Source organism: Gambusia affinis, linkage group LG15, assembly GCF_019740435.1.
Source record: "Gambusia affinis linkage group LG15, SWU_Gaff_1.0, whole genome shotgun sequence".
NCBI classification, from domain to species: Eukaryota; Metazoa; Chordata; class Actinopteri; order Cyprinodontiformes; family Poeciliidae; genus Gambusia; species Gambusia affinis.
The window spans coordinates 9,162,045-9,181,801 of NC_057882.1; the positions used below are offsets into that span (position 1 = coordinate 9,162,045).

General features: G+C 38.0%; 1 protein-coding gene across 1 annotated transcript; it reads left to right on the forward strand.

Annotated features, from left to right (window-relative positions):
- The first annotated feature begins 687 nt into the window (after positions 1-687).
- On the forward strand, positions 688-19,103 carry pitpnab (phosphatidylinositol transfer protein, alpha b). The gene is made up of 12 exons (XM_044139754.1): positions 688-1,115; positions 6,676-6,706; positions 8,876-9,021; positions 10,260-10,351; positions 11,134-11,141; positions 11,413-11,487; positions 13,016-13,099; positions 13,202-13,279; positions 14,237-14,347; positions 14,624-14,746; positions 15,362-15,443; positions 15,573-19,103. The coding sequence occupies exons 1-11, from the start codon at positions 1,099-1,101 to the stop codon at positions 15,407-15,409; spliced, it is 813 nt and encodes a 270-aa protein (XP_043995689.1). The 5' UTR covers positions 688-1,098; the 3' UTR covers positions 15,410-15,443; positions 15,573-19,103.
- Positions 19,104-19,757: the final 654 nt, after the last annotated feature.

The following is a 19,757-nucleotide window of genomic DNA, read 5'->3' on the forward strand; positions in this document are numbered from 1 at the left end:
GCCAAAGAATTATGGCTCGGTCTTTGCCTTTTATTTATAATTATTTTAGGATGTTTATTGAAGCTTTACCCCAGTGGCAAGGCTTACGTACCACCTATGCAAGACAATAAAGGTGTCTGTAAAGCAGAAATGATGTCAGGATACACAGCGGTGGGAGATAATCGCATCACAGGCAAGGACTTTGTTAAAAAGGCTTAGAGAGCGTCTGGTCCCTGCCAGCGGTGGTCCCCGTTTCATCCTTTGACGCTGAATTGCGCTTCTACGTCACCGCTGCCATGATGACGCAGTGAGCTGCACACTCTTAGTAAAAACGGTGAGAGGAAAGCTCCTGTGACCACCGCATGGATAGAGGTTATTTTGATGTCTTGCATTTCTGCTGTCACTCTCAATAAAAAGTGCGTTTTATTAACAAGTAGGCTATTTAGCCTATTTATTTTTTTATTAAAAAATGGCTCAGAGTTAAGACAAGTTTGTAATTCTAATTTCCAAGTCTTATTATCCTTTCGGTTTTCTTAGTTTGATTCTTTGTTTCTTATTTCTTTCTTTTTTATTCCTCATGCAGTATTTGTTTAGCAATTCCATATCCAACCGGGGGGAAAAGACAACAACAACAACAACAACAACAACAACAACAACAACAACAACAACAACAACAACAACAACAACAACAACAACAACAAAAAACCCATTTCAGTCAAAATAAATTCCCAATGCTTTAATTTGTGCAGCCGTGCCATTTGTCACCTGCGGGCCGTGCGGGTGCACCGCAGACCATTCTCCGGGTGAACCGTTGTTTTCAGTGTGCGTCCGTTTCCTCACGCAGCGCCCTTTTTTTCGGTGATCTACGCGCAGCAGCAGCAGAGCAGCAGCAACGCCGCGCGGCGGCCCCGATCAGGAAGTGAATCTGAAGAAAATAAGCGACTGTGGAGGTAGAATGACATAGAGACGGGGTGGGGGGAGAGAGGTGGGAGAGAATCGAGCGGATAAATAAAGGCGACTATATAAACGGAGGGAGGAATCCGACCCTGTTTCTGGATCCGTTTGGGAGCGGCGCCTGTCTGGGATATACCTCCACAGCACCGCTGAAATAACACAAAGATGCTCATAAAGGAATAGTAAGTAAAACAGTGTGTGCACGGCGGAGTTTGTGCGTGCATGTGCGTTTGCGTGACAGAGCGCTGATGCGGTTTCGCAGAGCTGACATTGTGGCCAGCAGCCCGGGAGAGGAATTAGGAGAGCGGCGTCCGGAGTGATGTCGACATCCAGAGGACTTTATGTCCGTGATCAGATTCCTTCCGTCACCCAGAGTCAACTGAGGGATAAAACAGCACCGGCTGCAGTTGCATCAGCAGCCGGTGCTGCCCTGTGCCCTTCACATCCTTCATCACAAGTTCTGGCTCTTAATTCTCTCTGCCAGTGTTGCTAAAATGACGGATGCTGGTGCTGGGGCAGAAATGGCTGGCATAAGCCGTGCTCTGCCGCGCTGCGCCGTGCCCGCGCCGCTGTGGCCATGTTACTGATGCGCTCTGGTGAAGGTGAAACTAGCGATGGAGCATTCCGGTGTTTAGCTCTGGAGGAATGGAGAAGGTGTTGGATGGCCCGTGGTGGAGGGGATGCCAGGAGAGGATAAGGTGCGGGGTGGGCAGGTGGAGAGGAGGTGGCGTAAAGGGCAAATGGCGAGGTTTGTGTCAGATGCTGGGCCGAAGGGAAGCAGTGGAATATTAATTTGCGCCTGCTAAGAGGAAGGATATTTTAAATTCATTGTTTTGCATTGTTTTAACACAATGTTACCCCTCCACCCCCACAAGGACTTTCTGTTCTTTACAGAAGAACGGATTGAGGCCTTTGCTCAGAATCAGAAGGGCAAGAAGGATGCAATGCTGGTAAATTAGGATGTAATTGGAATTGAAATTAAAACACTCAGATATTAATACTGAAGACATCCAAAATTAGATTTAGTGTTTTCATTACAGCAAATTCTTTTTGCCAACTGAAGAAAACCTCACTCTGATAACCTTAATATAAAGGGCCTTCTTCTAAATATTGTATTTAAAACACTATTTTTTTTTTTTTCCCATTGCAACTTTTGCAAGATCACAGCTACTTTCTGAACACCAAGCTACAATAAAATAACATAAAATCCACTTCCAATAGGCTTACCATGCCTTGGAAAGTATTAAAGCTCTTTGAATCACAACCAAAAAGTTTTTCATTCGGCCTTTATGCTATACACAAATACAAAGTTGTGCATAACTTTGCAGTGAATGAAAATATATATGGTTTAAGACGTTTTACAATTAAAGTCAAATTTTTAGTCAATGAAGGCATCTTTGCACATTCTTTTTTAAATTATTGGTTAAGGTCAGTCTGAATTTTTACATTGATTCTCCACTGTATTTACGTCTGGACTCTGACTGGGCCAATCTAACACGAATAAGCTTTTTTCAAAACCATCTCGTTGCAGTTCTGACTGGATGCTTAAGGTCAACGTGCTGCATAGATCTCCACTTCAACATCTAACAACTTTTCATCTAATCCTGCCCTGCAAATAGCTCGATTCATCCTTCCAGCAACTCTGTCCCGTTTCTCCTGAAAAGGCGTTTCCGCAGCATGAGGCTGCCACCACAAAGTGTCACAGTGGGGATGGTTTATCCAGGACGATAATGTTCTGCCCCACACACTGTTTTGCATGAAGACAAAAAAAGTTTGACTTTGGCTTCACCTGACCAGATTACCTTCTAATGCATATTTTATGGGCTTCCTATGTGACAAAGTTCAGAAGTCATTTGTTTTCACAATGACCTCTTGTCAGTCTTCCATAATACCAAGTATTTTTGGGCTGTATCACAAGTAGTTGTCCTGGCAACAGATTTTCCCACCTGAGCTGTGGATTTCTGGAGCTCCTTCTGAGTTACCAATGGCAAAAAGTTCAATGAAGTCCAAATCCAAATGAAGTTCATTGACGTTTGTGGGGAAAATCCAAGGAAGCTCAGTGGGCGTGACTACTGTTCCGTGCATTGTAGATTAATCACCTACAGTTGTTGTGTTGATTTCCTATCACATGTATTTAATCAATGAATGTCAGCAAAAAGCCGCAGATCAGAGTGGTGGCATGGCCAAAGATCTGAAGTGATTAGGGAGAGTCAGGCCCCCTGCGGTAAGCCTGGATATTAATTGAATTGGTTACGATTAAAGGCTAAAAGCTTCTACACACTGTCAACACACAGGCAAGAGACTTGTGCATCCACTACAGGAAACCATCATGGAGACCAGGAGTCAAGTCTTACAGCTGCTTTGTGACCCAGTGATCCTTACCTGACACTCACCTAGATCTCTTTCTATTTCCTTGTTTCCCAGTAGGTTTTGGTATTTATACAATAATAAATAATCCTCTTTGCAATACGTGAAGCAATGAGGCGAATTATGTAGAAGCTGAAAGAGGGAAGCGAATGAAAAGAGAAAGAGAAATAAGCTACAAGGACATATAAGATGAGCAATGCAGAAGGGGTGTTTGTTTCCTGAAGCCACAGAGAGACACATGATCCCTCAAGACCTTTGGACCAAGGAGACTTCCAAAGGCAGGGAAAAAAAAAATCTTCAGTTCCTGTTTTTCATTTTAGGATTAAATTTGGATTTTTGAAACAGATACTTTGCAAAAAGTGCTATATGAGGGGCATCTTTTAAGAAAGAGCAATGAAGTATTTTTGCAATGAACAGTTGTAAACTGCAGCAGCATATGGCCTTCTATTCAGTGAGCGCCTTTGTTGGACCCAGATTACATTAAGTGGCAGGTGGGTGTAGGATTATGGGAATTTTGGCATACTTGACATGCTTACAGAACAAAATCAACAAAGCTGTATAGTGTACCCGTGCATAGAGTGGTGTGAGACGCAGACAGGTCAGAGAACGGGAGCAGAGCAGTGTGCTTTAACGGTGGAAGCACTGTGAATTGCAGGAACATGCTCAGATGAGGTGTCTGAATTTGAAAATATGCACGTTGCAAATTCTGTCATAAATGAATCCATTACACATTACCAATCACACATTGTCAAACATAATCAAACTGTCTTTATTTACATTTGCACGGTTTTTTTTCTCTTTTGCCGTAAACTAGCGCACCCGTAAAGTGTATTTTGTGAAACACCAAGTTTTGTCATGTCTGTGAAATATGTATATTATTTAAAGTCCCCTTGTTATATGTCTTCCTATCAAAATCTTAATGGTAAACTAAATTACTGATAAAGGAAAAACGAACATGTCATCGGAATATTGCTGCAACATGTGTAAGGAGTTCAATTTCAAATTTATGCTGTCGGTATTGACTACATAATATGCATAGAAAGGCAATGATTAAGTATTTAGCATGTTAAGACCCATATCTTCATACTATTAAAATGTAAAGCAGATATTCAATGGTGTGACAGGTGTTTTAAAGCTTCTCAAAGTAAAATTGTCCTGCATAAGTCACCTGTTTTAGTGGCAGCTGAAACTTAGACCATTTCAGATTTATTAGTCTGAAAACTGAAATCGGTGCATCCAACTTTAGGAAAATAAAGTTGGGATTATTTCCCAACTTTATTTTGCAACAGCAACTGGATTAGGTAGGCTGTCAGCAGTGATGTCAGTAACGCGTTAATTTGTAACGCGTTACTGACGTCGGACCACTTTTTTCAGTAACGAGTAATATAACGCGTTGCTATTTCAAATCCAGTAGTCAGACTACAGTTACTTTTCAAAATCACTTTTGCGTTACTACGTCACTATCTTCTTTTGTTATTAAATCATATTTCCTCTACTTGTCTTGTCGATTGACCGACGTCTCTATGCGACAGAAATGTAAACAATGGAGGGAGATGCGCATTTTGTTGGTGGAAAAACTGGAACTATTTTGAGTTTCTGTCGCCAAGTCCGATTATTATAAGCGGCTTTGGGCTTTTTTTTTATTTTTTAAAGTCGCTTGCAGATTTAATGAGTGGCGGGTTGCGCCTTTTTTTGGCTCGTTTTTGAACGTGAAGTTGCTCATTTGGGTTTGGAAATGAGCAGAGACTCATAATAAATCCCAGAATTTGTCCGTCATTAAGGTAGTTTTAGTCAGTCTCTCCCTGTTCATCATTTTCCGGATGATCCGTCCCGCTGTGTCTTTGTTAATCTCAAGTTAATATATTACCTCTGAATGACGTCGAGTTTCGCGTTGCGCTCCAGAAAACTGCAAACATCGAGACCAATATGAACAGCGCAATAAACGTGAAAACAGCCACGAATAAACGTGTCCGTAGTTGGCAATGATTATAATGGCAACTTAACGCTATACTAATTATTAATATTAAGATAAGTGTCACAAATCTGTGCAGCCATCTGAACTGTGGAGCTGCAGGAGGAGCTCTGTTGGCCAGTGACACCAAATGCAGGGCCGTAACACAGAACCTGGAGGTTGGGGGGAGGAGGGGCTTTAAAATCCTTCTTAGAGTTTTCCAGACAACAGTGGACCACACAAATTACTCACGTTTTTTATTTTTTTGTACTGTTTTTTATACAATCTCCTCTTCAGTTCAACCTTATCAGTGGAGACACATTGTTGATGTTACCATTATAAAATAGCTGACAATTAAGTATTGGCAAAGATCAATGTGATTTTCATAGGAGGCTGAGCATTGTTGTTAGCAGCTGCCGAAAGTAACTAAAAAGTTACTTTTAATGTAACTTAGTTACTTTCCAAATCAAGTAGTCAGTAATATAACTAAGTTACTTTTTCAAGGAGTAATCAGTAGTCCGATTAAAGTTACTTTTTCAAAGTAACTATGCCAACACTGGCTGTCAGTTAATAGCTTAGCTCAATAATAGATCCTTAAGCAAACCCAAATGCAAATACATCTTCCTGTTGCTTCTCAGAGAAATTCTGCACCCAACAATGTGCTTTGTTTGCAGGTGTATCATTCATCATTTGTGCATAAAACTTAGTTTTTGCATGTATATTTTTGTGCGAGGACATTTGGCTAAGTGCCACATCATCAATTTGTTGGTGATCTGTAACATTTAGGATCATTTGTTAGCCAGCAGCTTTCTTCATGCTCTTGTAAACAAAGGCAGAACAGAGAATTACTGGCACTTTCAGGCGTATCGTAAAAATCTGAAAAAAAGAAAGAAAAAAGCAGCACATCAACAGCATTTTTATTGACTTCTGCTAAATGAGCTCTGAAACATAAGCCCGAACATTACCTATTCAGAAATCTAATTGAAACATATTGAAATTCCTGTAACATTCAACTTCTTCTTTTACCCTTTTGTTGCTTGAGCAGGGAACATTCTCAGTGTCTCTTGCAAAGCAGTGATCTGATTCATTTATCAATGTATTGCTTTTATTCAGTTTGGTTCCAAGATAGAACTATTGTTTCCTCAGTTTCTGAGTTTTGGTAAAGTTTTAGGTCGATAACTGTCATAAATCAATTTGTAGAGAAAAAATGCTTTAGGACTTATCTTCATGTTTCTCACAAGGCTAAACTTGCAATCTAAACCAATCTGGGTTCCTGGGTTGACTAAAGCAGTTCAGTATGTAACCACATGGATATATGTATATATATATATATTTTGTTGATTTGCTCTCTTGTGCGATTTTTCTGTTTAGGAGAAGTACAATTTCGGAGTCCTTATTTGAATAACTTCTTTTTCTTCTTGCAGTCGAGTGATTCTTCCCATCTCTGTGGAAGAGGTAAGTGTAGTTTAATACTCTTCAATATCAGTGTGTGAGTCAGCTGACTCCATCCATCCATCCACACACCCATCCATACACCCGTCTATCCATCGACCCATTCACTTCCACTGTTAGGACATGAGCTTAAACACAGTAATAACTCTGGAAATGTGAGAATGGACAAGTGTGATTTGTTGACATGCAAAATGTGTAGGAACCCTGAAAGCTGTTCCTTTAAATAGGACTTTTTAAAACAAACAGCTTCTTATCATCCCCTTGCTCTCTCTCATTTGTTCTCTCTCTTTCTCTCCCTCTCTCCATCTGTTCGGGCCTTACCAGTATTATTTCAGCTGTGCTTTCCCCCCTCTATTAAGGCTTGCATCACAGATGAGTTATCTGAAACTACTTCCATGACATCACACGCTCACCCACCCCTGTATGCTACTTTACGTTGAACACTTGATCCACAGTTTAAAAACATTTTCATTTTAGGCAGGCAAAATATTCCAATTTAATGTGAAAAGCTCTGCTCACACACACACTGCGGTCTCAAGCATGAGTGTGAAGCACCAGTACGTTCTGCAGTGTGCCACATCACATCAACAACATGGGCACCTCTTAAATCAGAGACCATTGATGCTGTCTTGTATCGTCATTACAGCTCATCCCTTGTAGTCTTTGTCATTACACTGCTGAGTATTTTTATTATCATGTAGAGCTTACTAGAGGGATGCACTAGTGCTAGAAAAGCTTCGCTAATGTCTGATTGGTTCTCATAATATTCACTTTCATGATTTAGTTAGGTCAGACACAAAATCTCAATTAAAATGTGTCAGTCAGAAGTAACTAATATAAAAAGTATGCCAGAAACTAAATATTTAAATCAGATCATTTTTTTCAGTGTGCTTTCATGGAAAGGGAAAGAGTTCAACCCGTCTCTGACTAATAGTTTATGAGACTGATTTACAAGCGTTAGCATAGTTGGCTGTTGCTTTTTATTGCCAGAAGTAAATAAAATGTAAACTGAATGTTTACCAATGAAATTGTCACTCTCCTAAATCACATTGGGACAATTTATCTCTATTTCAAGATATTGTCAGTAGGAGTTTTCAAAGTCATGTCGATTGTTTTTATTTTATGTGTTTTTAAAGTCTACGTTTTCTTACATCATATCAAGGTGAGGTTTATTAAAGAGCAAGCCTGCACAGAAAGAAACAGATGGACTGATGTAGGAGTAATTTCTATGTTAATGAAATGTAAAAACTCAATATCAGGAGGGAGGGAGTTTAGTTGTGGGCAGATTTATCTCAGCAAATGACAGCATATAATGTTAATTGGAGAATAGTAAAGGAAGTGATCAGTTTGTCCTCCAGCAGCCCAAGTCTCTTAGAATAAGTCATGAGTGAAAAGAAACATGAAAAGAAAGAGCCAGGGAGAAACGTCTTTCATTCCTAAGTGACTTGGAAATAGTTGTCTTCTGTTATTTGCAACTAAGTGAAAATGTTGCCAACCTCCGTATATTCATTCTGCCGTCATTTCAATCTTTCAGTGTATGTCCATGAACCAGTTTTTTTTAGTTTGAGAAAATTCAATAAAACTGCTCTGTGAAAAAAAGAAAACAGATTTTATCCTTTAAGTTCGAATTGCCTGTAATTAAAGACATGAGTGAAACGTTATTTAAATTCCTTCAACCTCACACCTTCTAATTAAAAGTATATAATGTATTACCTTTTTAATTAATTTTTTTCCCAGCATTGACTCGATTGTGCTTACATAGTTGAAACTTTGCTTTTCGAAATGCTAGAAAAAATGAATATAAACATGATATTTGTGAAAACAGTTGAGTAATTGAGCCTTTATTGAGTCACTTCATACTTGCTGTGTTGTTATTGTGCCACGACTCAGATTTGTTGAGGTTATATGACAGATTAGAGCTGATTAAGAAAAAAAGGAAACCATTGTTTTCTATTTTGAAATCGCTTGAACGCAAAGCCTTCAGACGGAGAAGGAGGTAAAGTGAGGAGAAAGAGAAAGGAGTTTGTGAAATTTGCCACAATAATTCAGAGCTCCATTAAATAAAGATAAGAGAGAAAACAAGGTATTAATTTTAAATGTCACCTGTGATTATAGACTTTTCTTTTGCTGGATTTCCATTGACAGTCCAATCCACTGTTCTGTGTTTCTCAGTACCAGGTGGGCCAGCTGTACTCTGTAGCTGAAGCCAGTAAGAATGAGACGGGCGGAGGCGAAGGAGTAGAGGTGCTAAAAAATGAACCCTATGAGAAGGATGGAGAGAAGGGCCAGTACACACACAAAATTTACCATTTGCAGAGGTAAGCATTTTCACAAGAGCTGTTCCAGAAAGTGTGTCTTGTAGAGAGAGTCCACATATCACATTTACACAGGATGAATTTCTCACTTTCTGTCCTGAGTCCATTCTCTTTCTTTATAGCCACTCAGACCTTTTCCACATCTTTCCCCCACCAGGAGCTCAAGACTTTAGCATGCTTCTTTGGACCAAACAGTGTAGCAGTTTGGTCTTTATTTGACTCTAATAAAAAGTTTTTAAATATACTATGGTTAATATTTTATTGTTCCAGTCATTCAGATTACCTACAGAAATAAAAAGTGTCACAAAATGTACAAATGCATATTTTCAGTGTGTCAGTGGTGGAAATGTTCAAATTCTGATGGCACCAACCAAAAGTATTTTAAATAAATAACTAAGCCAAGCTTTAAACACTTTGATTGTTGCCAGTCCATAGACAGGTTTTATATGATTGACCTTTTTTGCAGTGACTCTTCTTTTTCTTTTATCAATGATGGTGTAATTCATACCGTTGTACTAGCAATACCATATAACAGTATTCATGACTCTAACTCTTTCGCATTTTGTTTAGTTTATACCTGAAATTCCAATTTATTTTATTTAGAGTTTAAATGATGGACTAGAACAAAGTAGTTCATAAAACTGGGAGTTTTTAATCATCCTTACTATATAACTAGTATGAACGGTTTTTAATGTTATTTTATTCAGCGATAGAATGACCCTTCACGTGTAGAATCAGTTTTTTTTCCCCCATTGTTGGGTGGAAATTAACTGAGGCTGAAACAGATTAAATGGAGACCACAAAGTATACACTTTCAATTTTTGCCATTGATTCTCAATTGGATCTAGGTCTGGACTTTGACTGGGCCATTCTAAGATCTGGTTTTATGTCATCTTGCTGAAGGATTAATCTCTGCCCCAGTTTCATATCTAAAAGGTTTTCACCCTACCTTTACCCGTACTTAGTTCCCATCACTCTAAGCAGGTTAGTTGTCCTAGCTCAAAAAATGCCTTCCCACATCATGTTTAGGTCTAATTCAGTGTCCCCTACAAGGTTTGTGAACATTTAAACTTCTTTCAACAATGGCTATCTTCTTGCCACTTTCTCCTCCTCAGATTTGGTGATTTATGTTTGCTGGATGTCCAAAATTTTACCATCGTTTTATATCAAGGACAACAAAAGTCTTGCAGCTGGAATTACAGCAGTTAAACTCATGTAGTTTGTTTTCTATTCTCTTGTAGTAAAGTGCCATCATTTGTCAGAATGTTGGCTCCATCTTCAGCTCTGAACATCCATGAGAAAGCCTGGAACGCATACCCTTATTGTCGTACAGGTATTTATGATTACACACTGTGGATGGGCACACACGACTATTTACAGACCAACATATTTTACAACTCTGCAAAATCCTGATTGCGTTTTTTTTTTTTGTTTTTTTTTCTAGTCAGTACATTAATTTCGTCTAGACTTGACTGAAGATTTGAGCCTAATTTTTTAATTATGATCTACTTTTGGACCAGACCCTGGACGTTCCAAATCCCTTCTGGGAATAAGTTGTGAACAAGTTCCTACAATGGAGCTAATCTCCCAGCTAAATTACTAACGCTAACAGTTTTGTTTACATGCCCTGTGCACATTTTGGTGTGACGTCTTTGTGTAAGCTAAAGGAAACAAAGGAGATTTCTTTGCTTGTAGTCTTCAAAAAGGTGTATTTCTGAACGTTTTAAATTGCTTCAGGTAAAAAGTGCTTTCATGCTCCAGCTTCCTCTCTTCCTCTCCTCTTTCCTTGTGCCTTTGGGTCTCTGTCACTTTCAAGGAGTAGTTGAATAATTTACTACATGTCCTGCGAGAAGAGCCGTGCAATCACTTGAGCCGTTCAGGCAAAGATCCCGCCACCCGTACACACTGCCAGCTGCCAGAGCGCCATCTGTCACACAAACACATTTAAAGGCACAAACCAACCCTGCATCTCAAGCACTGCTCTCATATCATTTTGAGATTGCCAGATTGTGCAAATGCTAATAGCTTTCTCCGATATTGTTTGCTGTCATTTATTGTGTCTTTCTCTGTATTTGGGGCTGCACTTTCCCCCTCCCCCCCCACCTGGCTCTGCAGTCATCACTGTGAGTATTTCTTTTGCTTGTGTTTGCTTTGAAGAACTCAGAAATCAACACATGCAACACACTAAGCTAAGGTGCACAACGAGAAGGCGCCTAACCTGAAAGCTGAGAAAGAAATGTGACCTTTTTAGTGAGACTGTAGCAGGGATAGAAATACACTGTGACTGTGTTTGTGTAGTTGGGTGTCAGCTGAACCTTTTATAGATTTTTACATGGGATTCTTTCAAAGTGCTTTACTCCCTTCACTCAGCGTTGTCTGTGTTTTTCTTTGCAGAATGAGTATATGAAAGATAACTTCCTGATCAAGATTGAGACGTGGCACAAACCTGACCTGGGACACCAGGAAAATGTTAGTGAATAAGATCATAAGCTATGGAAGTGTGTTTTCATGCCTGAAAAATATGATAAATTCAGGTATGAAAGAGAGAACTTTAATAAATTATCAACACATCTGCAAATCACATTTTGTCGCACTGCAACCATCAAAGCCTGTTTAAACGGGATGTTTTTATGATAGAGCCACACAAGGTGCATAAAGTGTATAGTGGAAGAAAAATGATACATGGTTTTCAAAATATCTTAGTTTCTGATATTTAATCAAATCAAATACTGTTAAGTGTGGTGTTAGTTGGTTAGAATTGTGTTCCAACTATTTTCACAGAAATAAGAGCCACAGATCTTTCTGGAGTATGTTTAGCAATGTGTATTTTTTGTTTGACAGTTCTGTGCAGGGTAACATTTCCTCAGTCAGACTGAAGGGAGGACTTCTGAGAACATCAACTGTGAAATCATTTACTACTTCGCTCCAGACTTTGGCTGGGCCATTCTAACTCAGAAATAGCTTTGATCTAAGTCTCTCCATCATTTCTCAAACTGTGTTCATGGTGAACCTCCACCTCAAATCTTTTTACTTTGTTGTTTTGTTTTTGTGGTTTTAGTGGCGTTTATGCTTTAGTAGCTGAACAGGAAGAAAGGGAATCGAACCAACTACTTTGAGGGCTGTAGTCTCTACATATCCTGTGCCTCCTCTCCCTCCGAGCTATGTCTCACACTCACCTCCAGTTTTTCAAAGCCTCTGACGATTATTCAGCATTTTCATTAGGGAATCACGGGATGATCAGCTGAAATCAATAGTTTGTGGTTGATAAATGTAACAGACACAACAACCACTGATGCTGCGTTCCCCCGACCAGAACAACCTTTTACAAATATCTAGCATTGTTAGGAGTTTTGCTTATATTAAATCAAGCAACGTGGGTGATGTTGCAACTGATGTCTGAGTTGTTGTTTTTTCACTGTTGTCTTCTGTTGCTCCTTCTCTCCCTCCGTTTACCATCCAGCACCAACATCAATAACTTCTTTTCCATTTACAGACAGTAGCGTGCATCCAAACAATCTTTCCTGTACAATTTTTGTTTTACGACACTTAAATCCAATTTGCATAATAATTTGGAACACGGTGCAGACTCCTTTTACGTGTGAGGTGACTTCAGAGGGTAAATTGTTGCACTGGACATCTGTGTAAAGGAGGCTAAATACAAATGCATGTCACAATTGTTAGATTTTTATTAAAAACAAAAATTGGAAGTCATTTATCATTTTCTTCCGACACCATATCTATTTATTTTGTGCTGGTCTATTACTTGCAATCATAAAGACCTTGAAGTTTGTTATTTTAAAATGTTGATCACAGACATGATTTTTGCCAAATCTTGCATTTCTGTCATTTTATATGGCAAACATTTATTGAATTGTATTTTTTCTTGAGATTAGGCTCATAACTATGGCATTAGGAACACATTGCATAAAAAAATTCTGTATGTAATTTAAATTTGTAGGCAATTTTTTTCTGACTTTGCCCTGTGGTTGTGTTTTAGGTACACGGTTTGGATGCAGAAACCTGGAAAAAGGTGGATGTAGTCTATATTGATATTGCAGACAGAAGCCAGGTGGAGCCAAAGGTAAATCAGTCAGACCATTTTTACTACTGGAATGATGAATGCTTCTGTTGTTTGTATTGTTATATACCCCACATACATCTCGTTTGTTCTGGTCTGTATCAGGACTACAAACCAGAGGAGGATCCCTGCAAGTTCAAGTCAGCAAAGACAGGACGAGGTCCTCTAGGACCAGACTGGAAGGTAAACAATACCAGCATTTTCATCTTAACAATAAATGCTACATTTCGTATTATGTATTACCTCCTGTTATTATATTATTATTTTGGGTGTCAAAAACTGGATTCACAGAGGTTTCATTATGGGGTTCTGGAATGTTTTTTGTGTTTTGGCTTTCCTAGCATTTGGTTTTCACATGTTGTGAAACAGCCGATGGTTAATCCTGCACAAAGCCCTTGTTAATCTTTCAAGGTGGAAGGGTACTTTCATGTTTTTCTCAACTTTTTCTTCTAAAAGATATTAGTAACTTAACCTAAGGAGATACATTTTCAGTTCCTCCTAAGTTTCATTTACTGTTTCTTAATACTTTCATTTGTTATTGGACCATGTCTCATTGTTAGCTTCCATAAAACACACATGTGACTTCTTCTCTGTTAATTTGCCAGATGAAAGAAATGTCCCTCCCACTGGCATGTGTTGTCCAGCAGCAATGATGTCTAGTGAGCGTTCTCTAAGCTAACATTTTGTCCTGAGGGGATCTGACACAAGAAGAAGACACAAATTTCTGTAATAGTTTCCACTTGCACCTATTAATTTACAACTTCCCCACGCATAATTTCAACTTTGAATGTCCTTGTTGTATTTCTTTCTTGGAACATAGAAAACATGACTTCCATGTATAAATAAAACGCACCAATTGATTCCAGAAGCTGAATAAAACTGTTGCTCTGACTCATATGAAGACATATTGTTGTGCTTTGGAAACAATAACTTTTAAAGCCTTTTTGTGCCCTACTGCATAAACAGCTCATAATCAGCCCCACAGCTGAAATAGTTGTGGTAATTATATTAGGCTTTGTTTCATTTCTGCTACAGATCTATAAACACTTGGTTTAAGCATTAAATCTGAGTCCAAACGTGTATCAGTAGGTCTCCGTTGCCTATGACAACCCTAATGCTAGTGTTTCTGTTTACATGCAGAAGGAGCTTCCTAACAAGAAAGACTGCCCACACATGTGTGCCTACAAACTGGTCACTGTCAAATTCAAGTGGTGGGGTCTGCAGAATAAAGTGGAGAACTTCATCCAAAAGGTTTGTTGACTGTTGTTTTTTCTTGCATCGTTATGCTTTTCAACTTTTGTACAAGATAGTGGTCGAGTCAGAGAATAATATACATTTCTTACTGAATTTCCAGATCTTATTTTTGTTTAATGTGCTAAGAATAGTTGGCAGTACAGCAGCTTGAAGTGTGGTAATAAAGCATAAATAATTAAGATAGTCCTACTTATATCCATTCATAAGGAAACAAGCATCTGTTGTCCTTGGGCCACAATAAGGTATATGACTTTTTCCGTTGTGGTCTTACAGCAAGAGAAGCGCTTGTTCACAAATTTCCACCGCCAACTGTTTTGCTGGATTGATAAGTGGATTGAACTGAACATGGACGATATTCGTCGCATGGAGGAGGAGACTCGCAGGGAGCTAGATGAAGTAAGCCAGAAGAAATACCACATACTGCCAAATCTCTTACACTTATGTAAAACCTGTTTCTAATAACCCAGAATCTAAATTAACGGCTGCTAAATTATCTACATATAACTCACTGGACCGACATTTGAGATGCAGGATGACCTGAGAATTTGGGGCCAAGTTCTGATTATCATGGCGATTTTTGTAAATTCATATTTCTCTCTAGAGACAATAAGTGACTATTAAAAAGATAATTCTACTCTAATTTAAATATTACAGCTTCTTAGATTTAAAGCACAGCATTTTTAAAAAGATCTTAACCTTATTCAAATTTAAGTTTCTAAGAAAGCAAAAGAGCCTTCCTGTTATCTTCTGAGGTTTCTCTCTATTTAAAGGTAGCAGCTTCCTCTAGAAATTTCTCACACTTTTTGGTGCTTCACTTCACTTCACTTTAAACACCTTTACAAAATAGCTAGGTTTACTGATGAGTGTTGTTGTTAGCATGATGTATTAGCGCTTATGATACAACCCCATCGCAGTTGAACACAGGCTGTGATTAGTCTGCCATCTATCATCATTCTTTCGATGATTTCTCAGTGTGTCTCTAACAAGCATGCTGTTGTATATTCTTGTCAGATGAGAGTCAAGGATCCTGTGAAAGGAATGGTGGCTCTAGAGGACTGAGACTTTGTTGGACATAAATGCTGCCGCTCATTAGGTAAGCAGAGTAGCAACAGAAACAGATGTGTAGATTATGTCCGTCAGCATATCTACACGTTAACTTCTTCTCTTCATGCTTTGCTTTTGTTTTTTTCTCTCTCTCACTCATGTCTCCCTTTCCCACCAGATTAGACCTGAAACCAGCGGGTTCACTCCTCCTTTTGTCTCAACTGATATGTCTGACTGGACGGTCCAAATCCTACTTTCCGCAGTAGATTTTGGTCTTCTCGGACCTGGACCCAGTACACTCCCAGTTTTCAGCTGATCTCCTCTACGTTGTCTGTCTTTCCTTGTCTGATTTTGTTTCGTTGTTTTTACTCATTTGCTGTTTACACCTAGCTTAAACTTTTTAAGGCCCCCAGGAGCATCATTACTAATATTCTGAGTTACTTCGATCTTTTTCTCTCAATTTTGTTCTAAACTACAGAGAACAGTGAGAACACTGTCATTCATCTCTGCAACTAAGGACATATTTTAGACAAAATATCACAGTGGCACATCAGTATAGTATAATGCAGTCTGCTTCGAACCAGCCAATAAGGTTTTATCCCCAGTACCTGCCTTCCAGCTTCAAGGCGTTTGTCAATTTTTTTGCTGCTTTGTGAGTTTGTGTGTGTGTGTATGTGTGTGTGTGTGTATGTGTGTGTGTGTGCACGCTTCTGTTGTGTGCCGGTGTGTGTTGATAGGTCATCAAAGTTTCCAGCCAGGTTTTTCTTCAAACACATTATTTCAAGCTCTGGATGAACATGCAGTAATATGAGGATTATGTCTAACTCTATGAATATTTAGGTAGAAATAGTCTAAAAACATGCACATAAAATGTTAATCACAGCTGACAGAGTAAATGAAAAACAGCCATAAAGGATTTGAGGACAGAGAAAAAAAAGTTTTTCTTTTCAGAGCCTTTTTTTTTTTCTTGATGTGTCATTTCCAGTGGATAAATGGTCTTATCCAGCAAAAGCAATAACTATCATGACATGTTGGGTCTCCTTTTTTATCATCACAAATCTGTTTTAGTCCTTAGTTTGTTTCTGTTGTGAGGTCAGTTTTAGGAAAGCAGAGCCTGAGCTGAATGTCAGGAGCTTAAGTGTAAGACTTTCTATAGAGTGTTATCTTGTTATTTATTTCATTGTTCTTACTTATTTCTCTAGAATTATGCTTAGGACTGAATGAGTAACAATTAGTGGTGTGACAGTTTGCAGAGACCTGATGAATGACTGGGTGAAGAAGTGAGGAACGGCTCACTCCACATCATTGTTCTCTGTTTTTATCGTCTCCTTTGTCCTATCTTATTGTTCTTTTTCTCATGTTATAGATTTCACACACTTTATTATGCCATATACTTTAACAGGAGAATGTGCAAGAGATCACATTAAGGAGCCAATCAATTACATTGATTGATTACATTTGGATCGCTACAAAAACTGCCACAAAATTTGGAGGCAATAAAATTCAAAATTATATTTATTTTTGGAACTTTATGTCCAACAATTTCAAAGGCTTAATTCTGGACACATATGAGGAGTTTATATAAATATTTATTTGTAATAATAAACAAAAGGTTCAGTGGAAGGGCTTCCCATTGGCCTTTATTAGACATAGACCACATGATGTCATAGTTTGTTTAAAAAAACAAACAAACAAAAAAACAGGTTTAATTTGTCATTTTACAAAGTCTTACTGATCCCTCTGTTGTAGAAACTGTGCTTATGGGAAAGCTTGTTTGAAATAAGGATGAGTCATCATCACGTCATCACTGACTTAATTTTAATCCTTAACTAGGTTTTAGGTCAGTTTGTTAAATCTAGACAAATTCAGTCATTTTCTTTTAGTTTTGTTGTTTCACAGTAAACCCTGAAACTGAACTGATCATTTAAACAATTTAACAAACAATTTGTTATAAAATCATTAGAGAGAACAACTATTATCTAAACTTTTTAGAATCTTCTTTCATTATGCTAGAAGCCTTTTTTTTCACAGCACTGTAATTCAATAGGCCTACCAAGGGTCAAAAGTGACACAATCCAATGAACTAATTGATGAATAATTATTTATATCAGTGAGACTTTGAATAAAATGTCAATAAATATATTCAATATTTATAAATATGTTATTTTGTTTTGTATTTATGTAATGATTTATTAAACAAATGTATAAAAAAAACAACTAATGAAAACCAGTGAAAATCAACAGTTATATGTTGAATAAATGATGTTCTCACAAGTCACACAGCTTAATTACAGACCAATCATCTGTAACTACCATCTGCAGGGCAGTTAGCCCCACCCACTTACCTTTACAGGTGAGGCCAATAAATTCTTGATGACATGCAATATGAGATTAAATACTGACATATTCAAGCATCCTTTTAACATGATGAATGGACAACTTAAGTAATTATTTCCTAATTTAACAACGTATTTGATTATTTGCTTAGATTATTTTCAATAAAGTATTTTGTGTTAAATTAATGGATTTTATTTCATTTAAATCACATGTACATATGTTTTGTTTAACATCTCTTTTATGCATTGACTTGTTGCACTTTTGGCCCTCAATAGCCAAATTGCTTCTCACTGTCGTTTACCTCCTCTGAAGAGAACATGGATGTCCCATCCCTCCACGTCTGTGTCCATCATCTCTCTGTTTGGGTTTGTCAACTGGGTCATGGAGATTTGTGGATGTACTGTGTGTACTGACTTTGTAAATAGTAAATAAATTAATGTAGATGAACACACATATATGGATGAGACTGTCCTGCCAAGTGTGCACAACACCCTCTCAAGCACTCCTGATCCATTATTCAAAAACCTCACAGACTCCTACAGAAACATTTGAGTGTGAAAATGTAGAGTTACAGTAGCTAAAATTTAGTGCAGGTAAGAAATTGTTTAGATCGATATGGAATGTTATTTATTTAGGGAAAAATTTTTACATATAAAAATTTAGCAGCAGCTAGGAGCTGAGCTTTGCTATTTGTGTTCAGAGGAAAACATTTGAAGCGAAGCAAGCACCTCGATCACTGTCCCTCAGAGGGGACGTCTTCTCACTGGCAGGACAGTGTATAAATATATATTTTTGTTCTGAATGTTGTAGTACCTCTGTTGTCGGTCTCTGGATTACACTCTCTTCTCTCATTGAAAAGGTAAACGTTACTGTAGCGTGGGTCAGTGCGTTGATCCACATCGTGGCAAAATCGTCGACGTGGATCCCCAATGCATGTCGGATTGTTGTGCTCCCGTTGTTAGTCATGAAAGATGATTATCCTACCTGGCCTTCAATGGAAGCACAGAAGTACCCTAACAAGGAATGTGGTTTCCAAACAGATGCTAAGATAAGATTTTAAGAGCTCAAAGACACAAAAGTTATGAGAGAACATATTTTAACAGAGACAATCTAATATATCTCTTTTTAGATTCCTTGATTTTTAATTGGAGTATGAAGAAACCAAATGATTCCATAATCCTGAACTGTTTTTAAATCTCTCTGTCTCTCTTTTTCTCTCTCACTCCTGTTACCTTGTCTCCTGTTTTTTTTTTCTTTTATTGTGAATTTGTGCCTTTTCGTCATCTTATTCTCTAATAACACTACTGTACATCAGAGACATAACGAAATGAATAAAGACTCAAAGTGACTATACAAATTTAGAGCATGATGTGGATTATTTTGTCCTGAAGCCTCGTCAGAGTTTCTGTGGTGTCAGACTCACGACAAAGTCATTGCATTGTAATAAACTCCATAGTTACGAATGGAAAGTCCTTTAATAGCTTTTCAGTATTCACATTGTCAAATGTTATGTTGAAAGACATAAAAGTGAAATATTCAATAGTTATTGAATAGTTATTGGATAACTATTCAATAACTATTCAATAACTATTTAATAGTTATTGAATAGTTATTGAATAACTATTCAATAAGGTACTGGGAAACAAGTGGGTTAGATCAGAAGTAGAATGGGAACACATAAATTTGACACACGACACCTGCATTTAACTCCGTTAATTGTCCAATCAAGACTGACCAACTTCTCTGATGGTCAGAATTGAAAGACAGTCACAGTCGCTCAGAGTGTTTTCTGCAACACAGTGTTTTGGTATGTAGATACAATCTAAGTATAAAATTTGTGTTTGCAATGTGGCAAAATGTAAAAATGGTTCAAGGGACATGAATACTTTTGCAAACCAAACTGAAGTTGACATTACAATTATTACCTCAGTCTTCCTTTCAAGAACATAAAGTTACTGGCATCAGATACAGCAGACATATTAAGTGTGGTAAAATGAATCAGACATTGGATGCCATAGATCAAGCC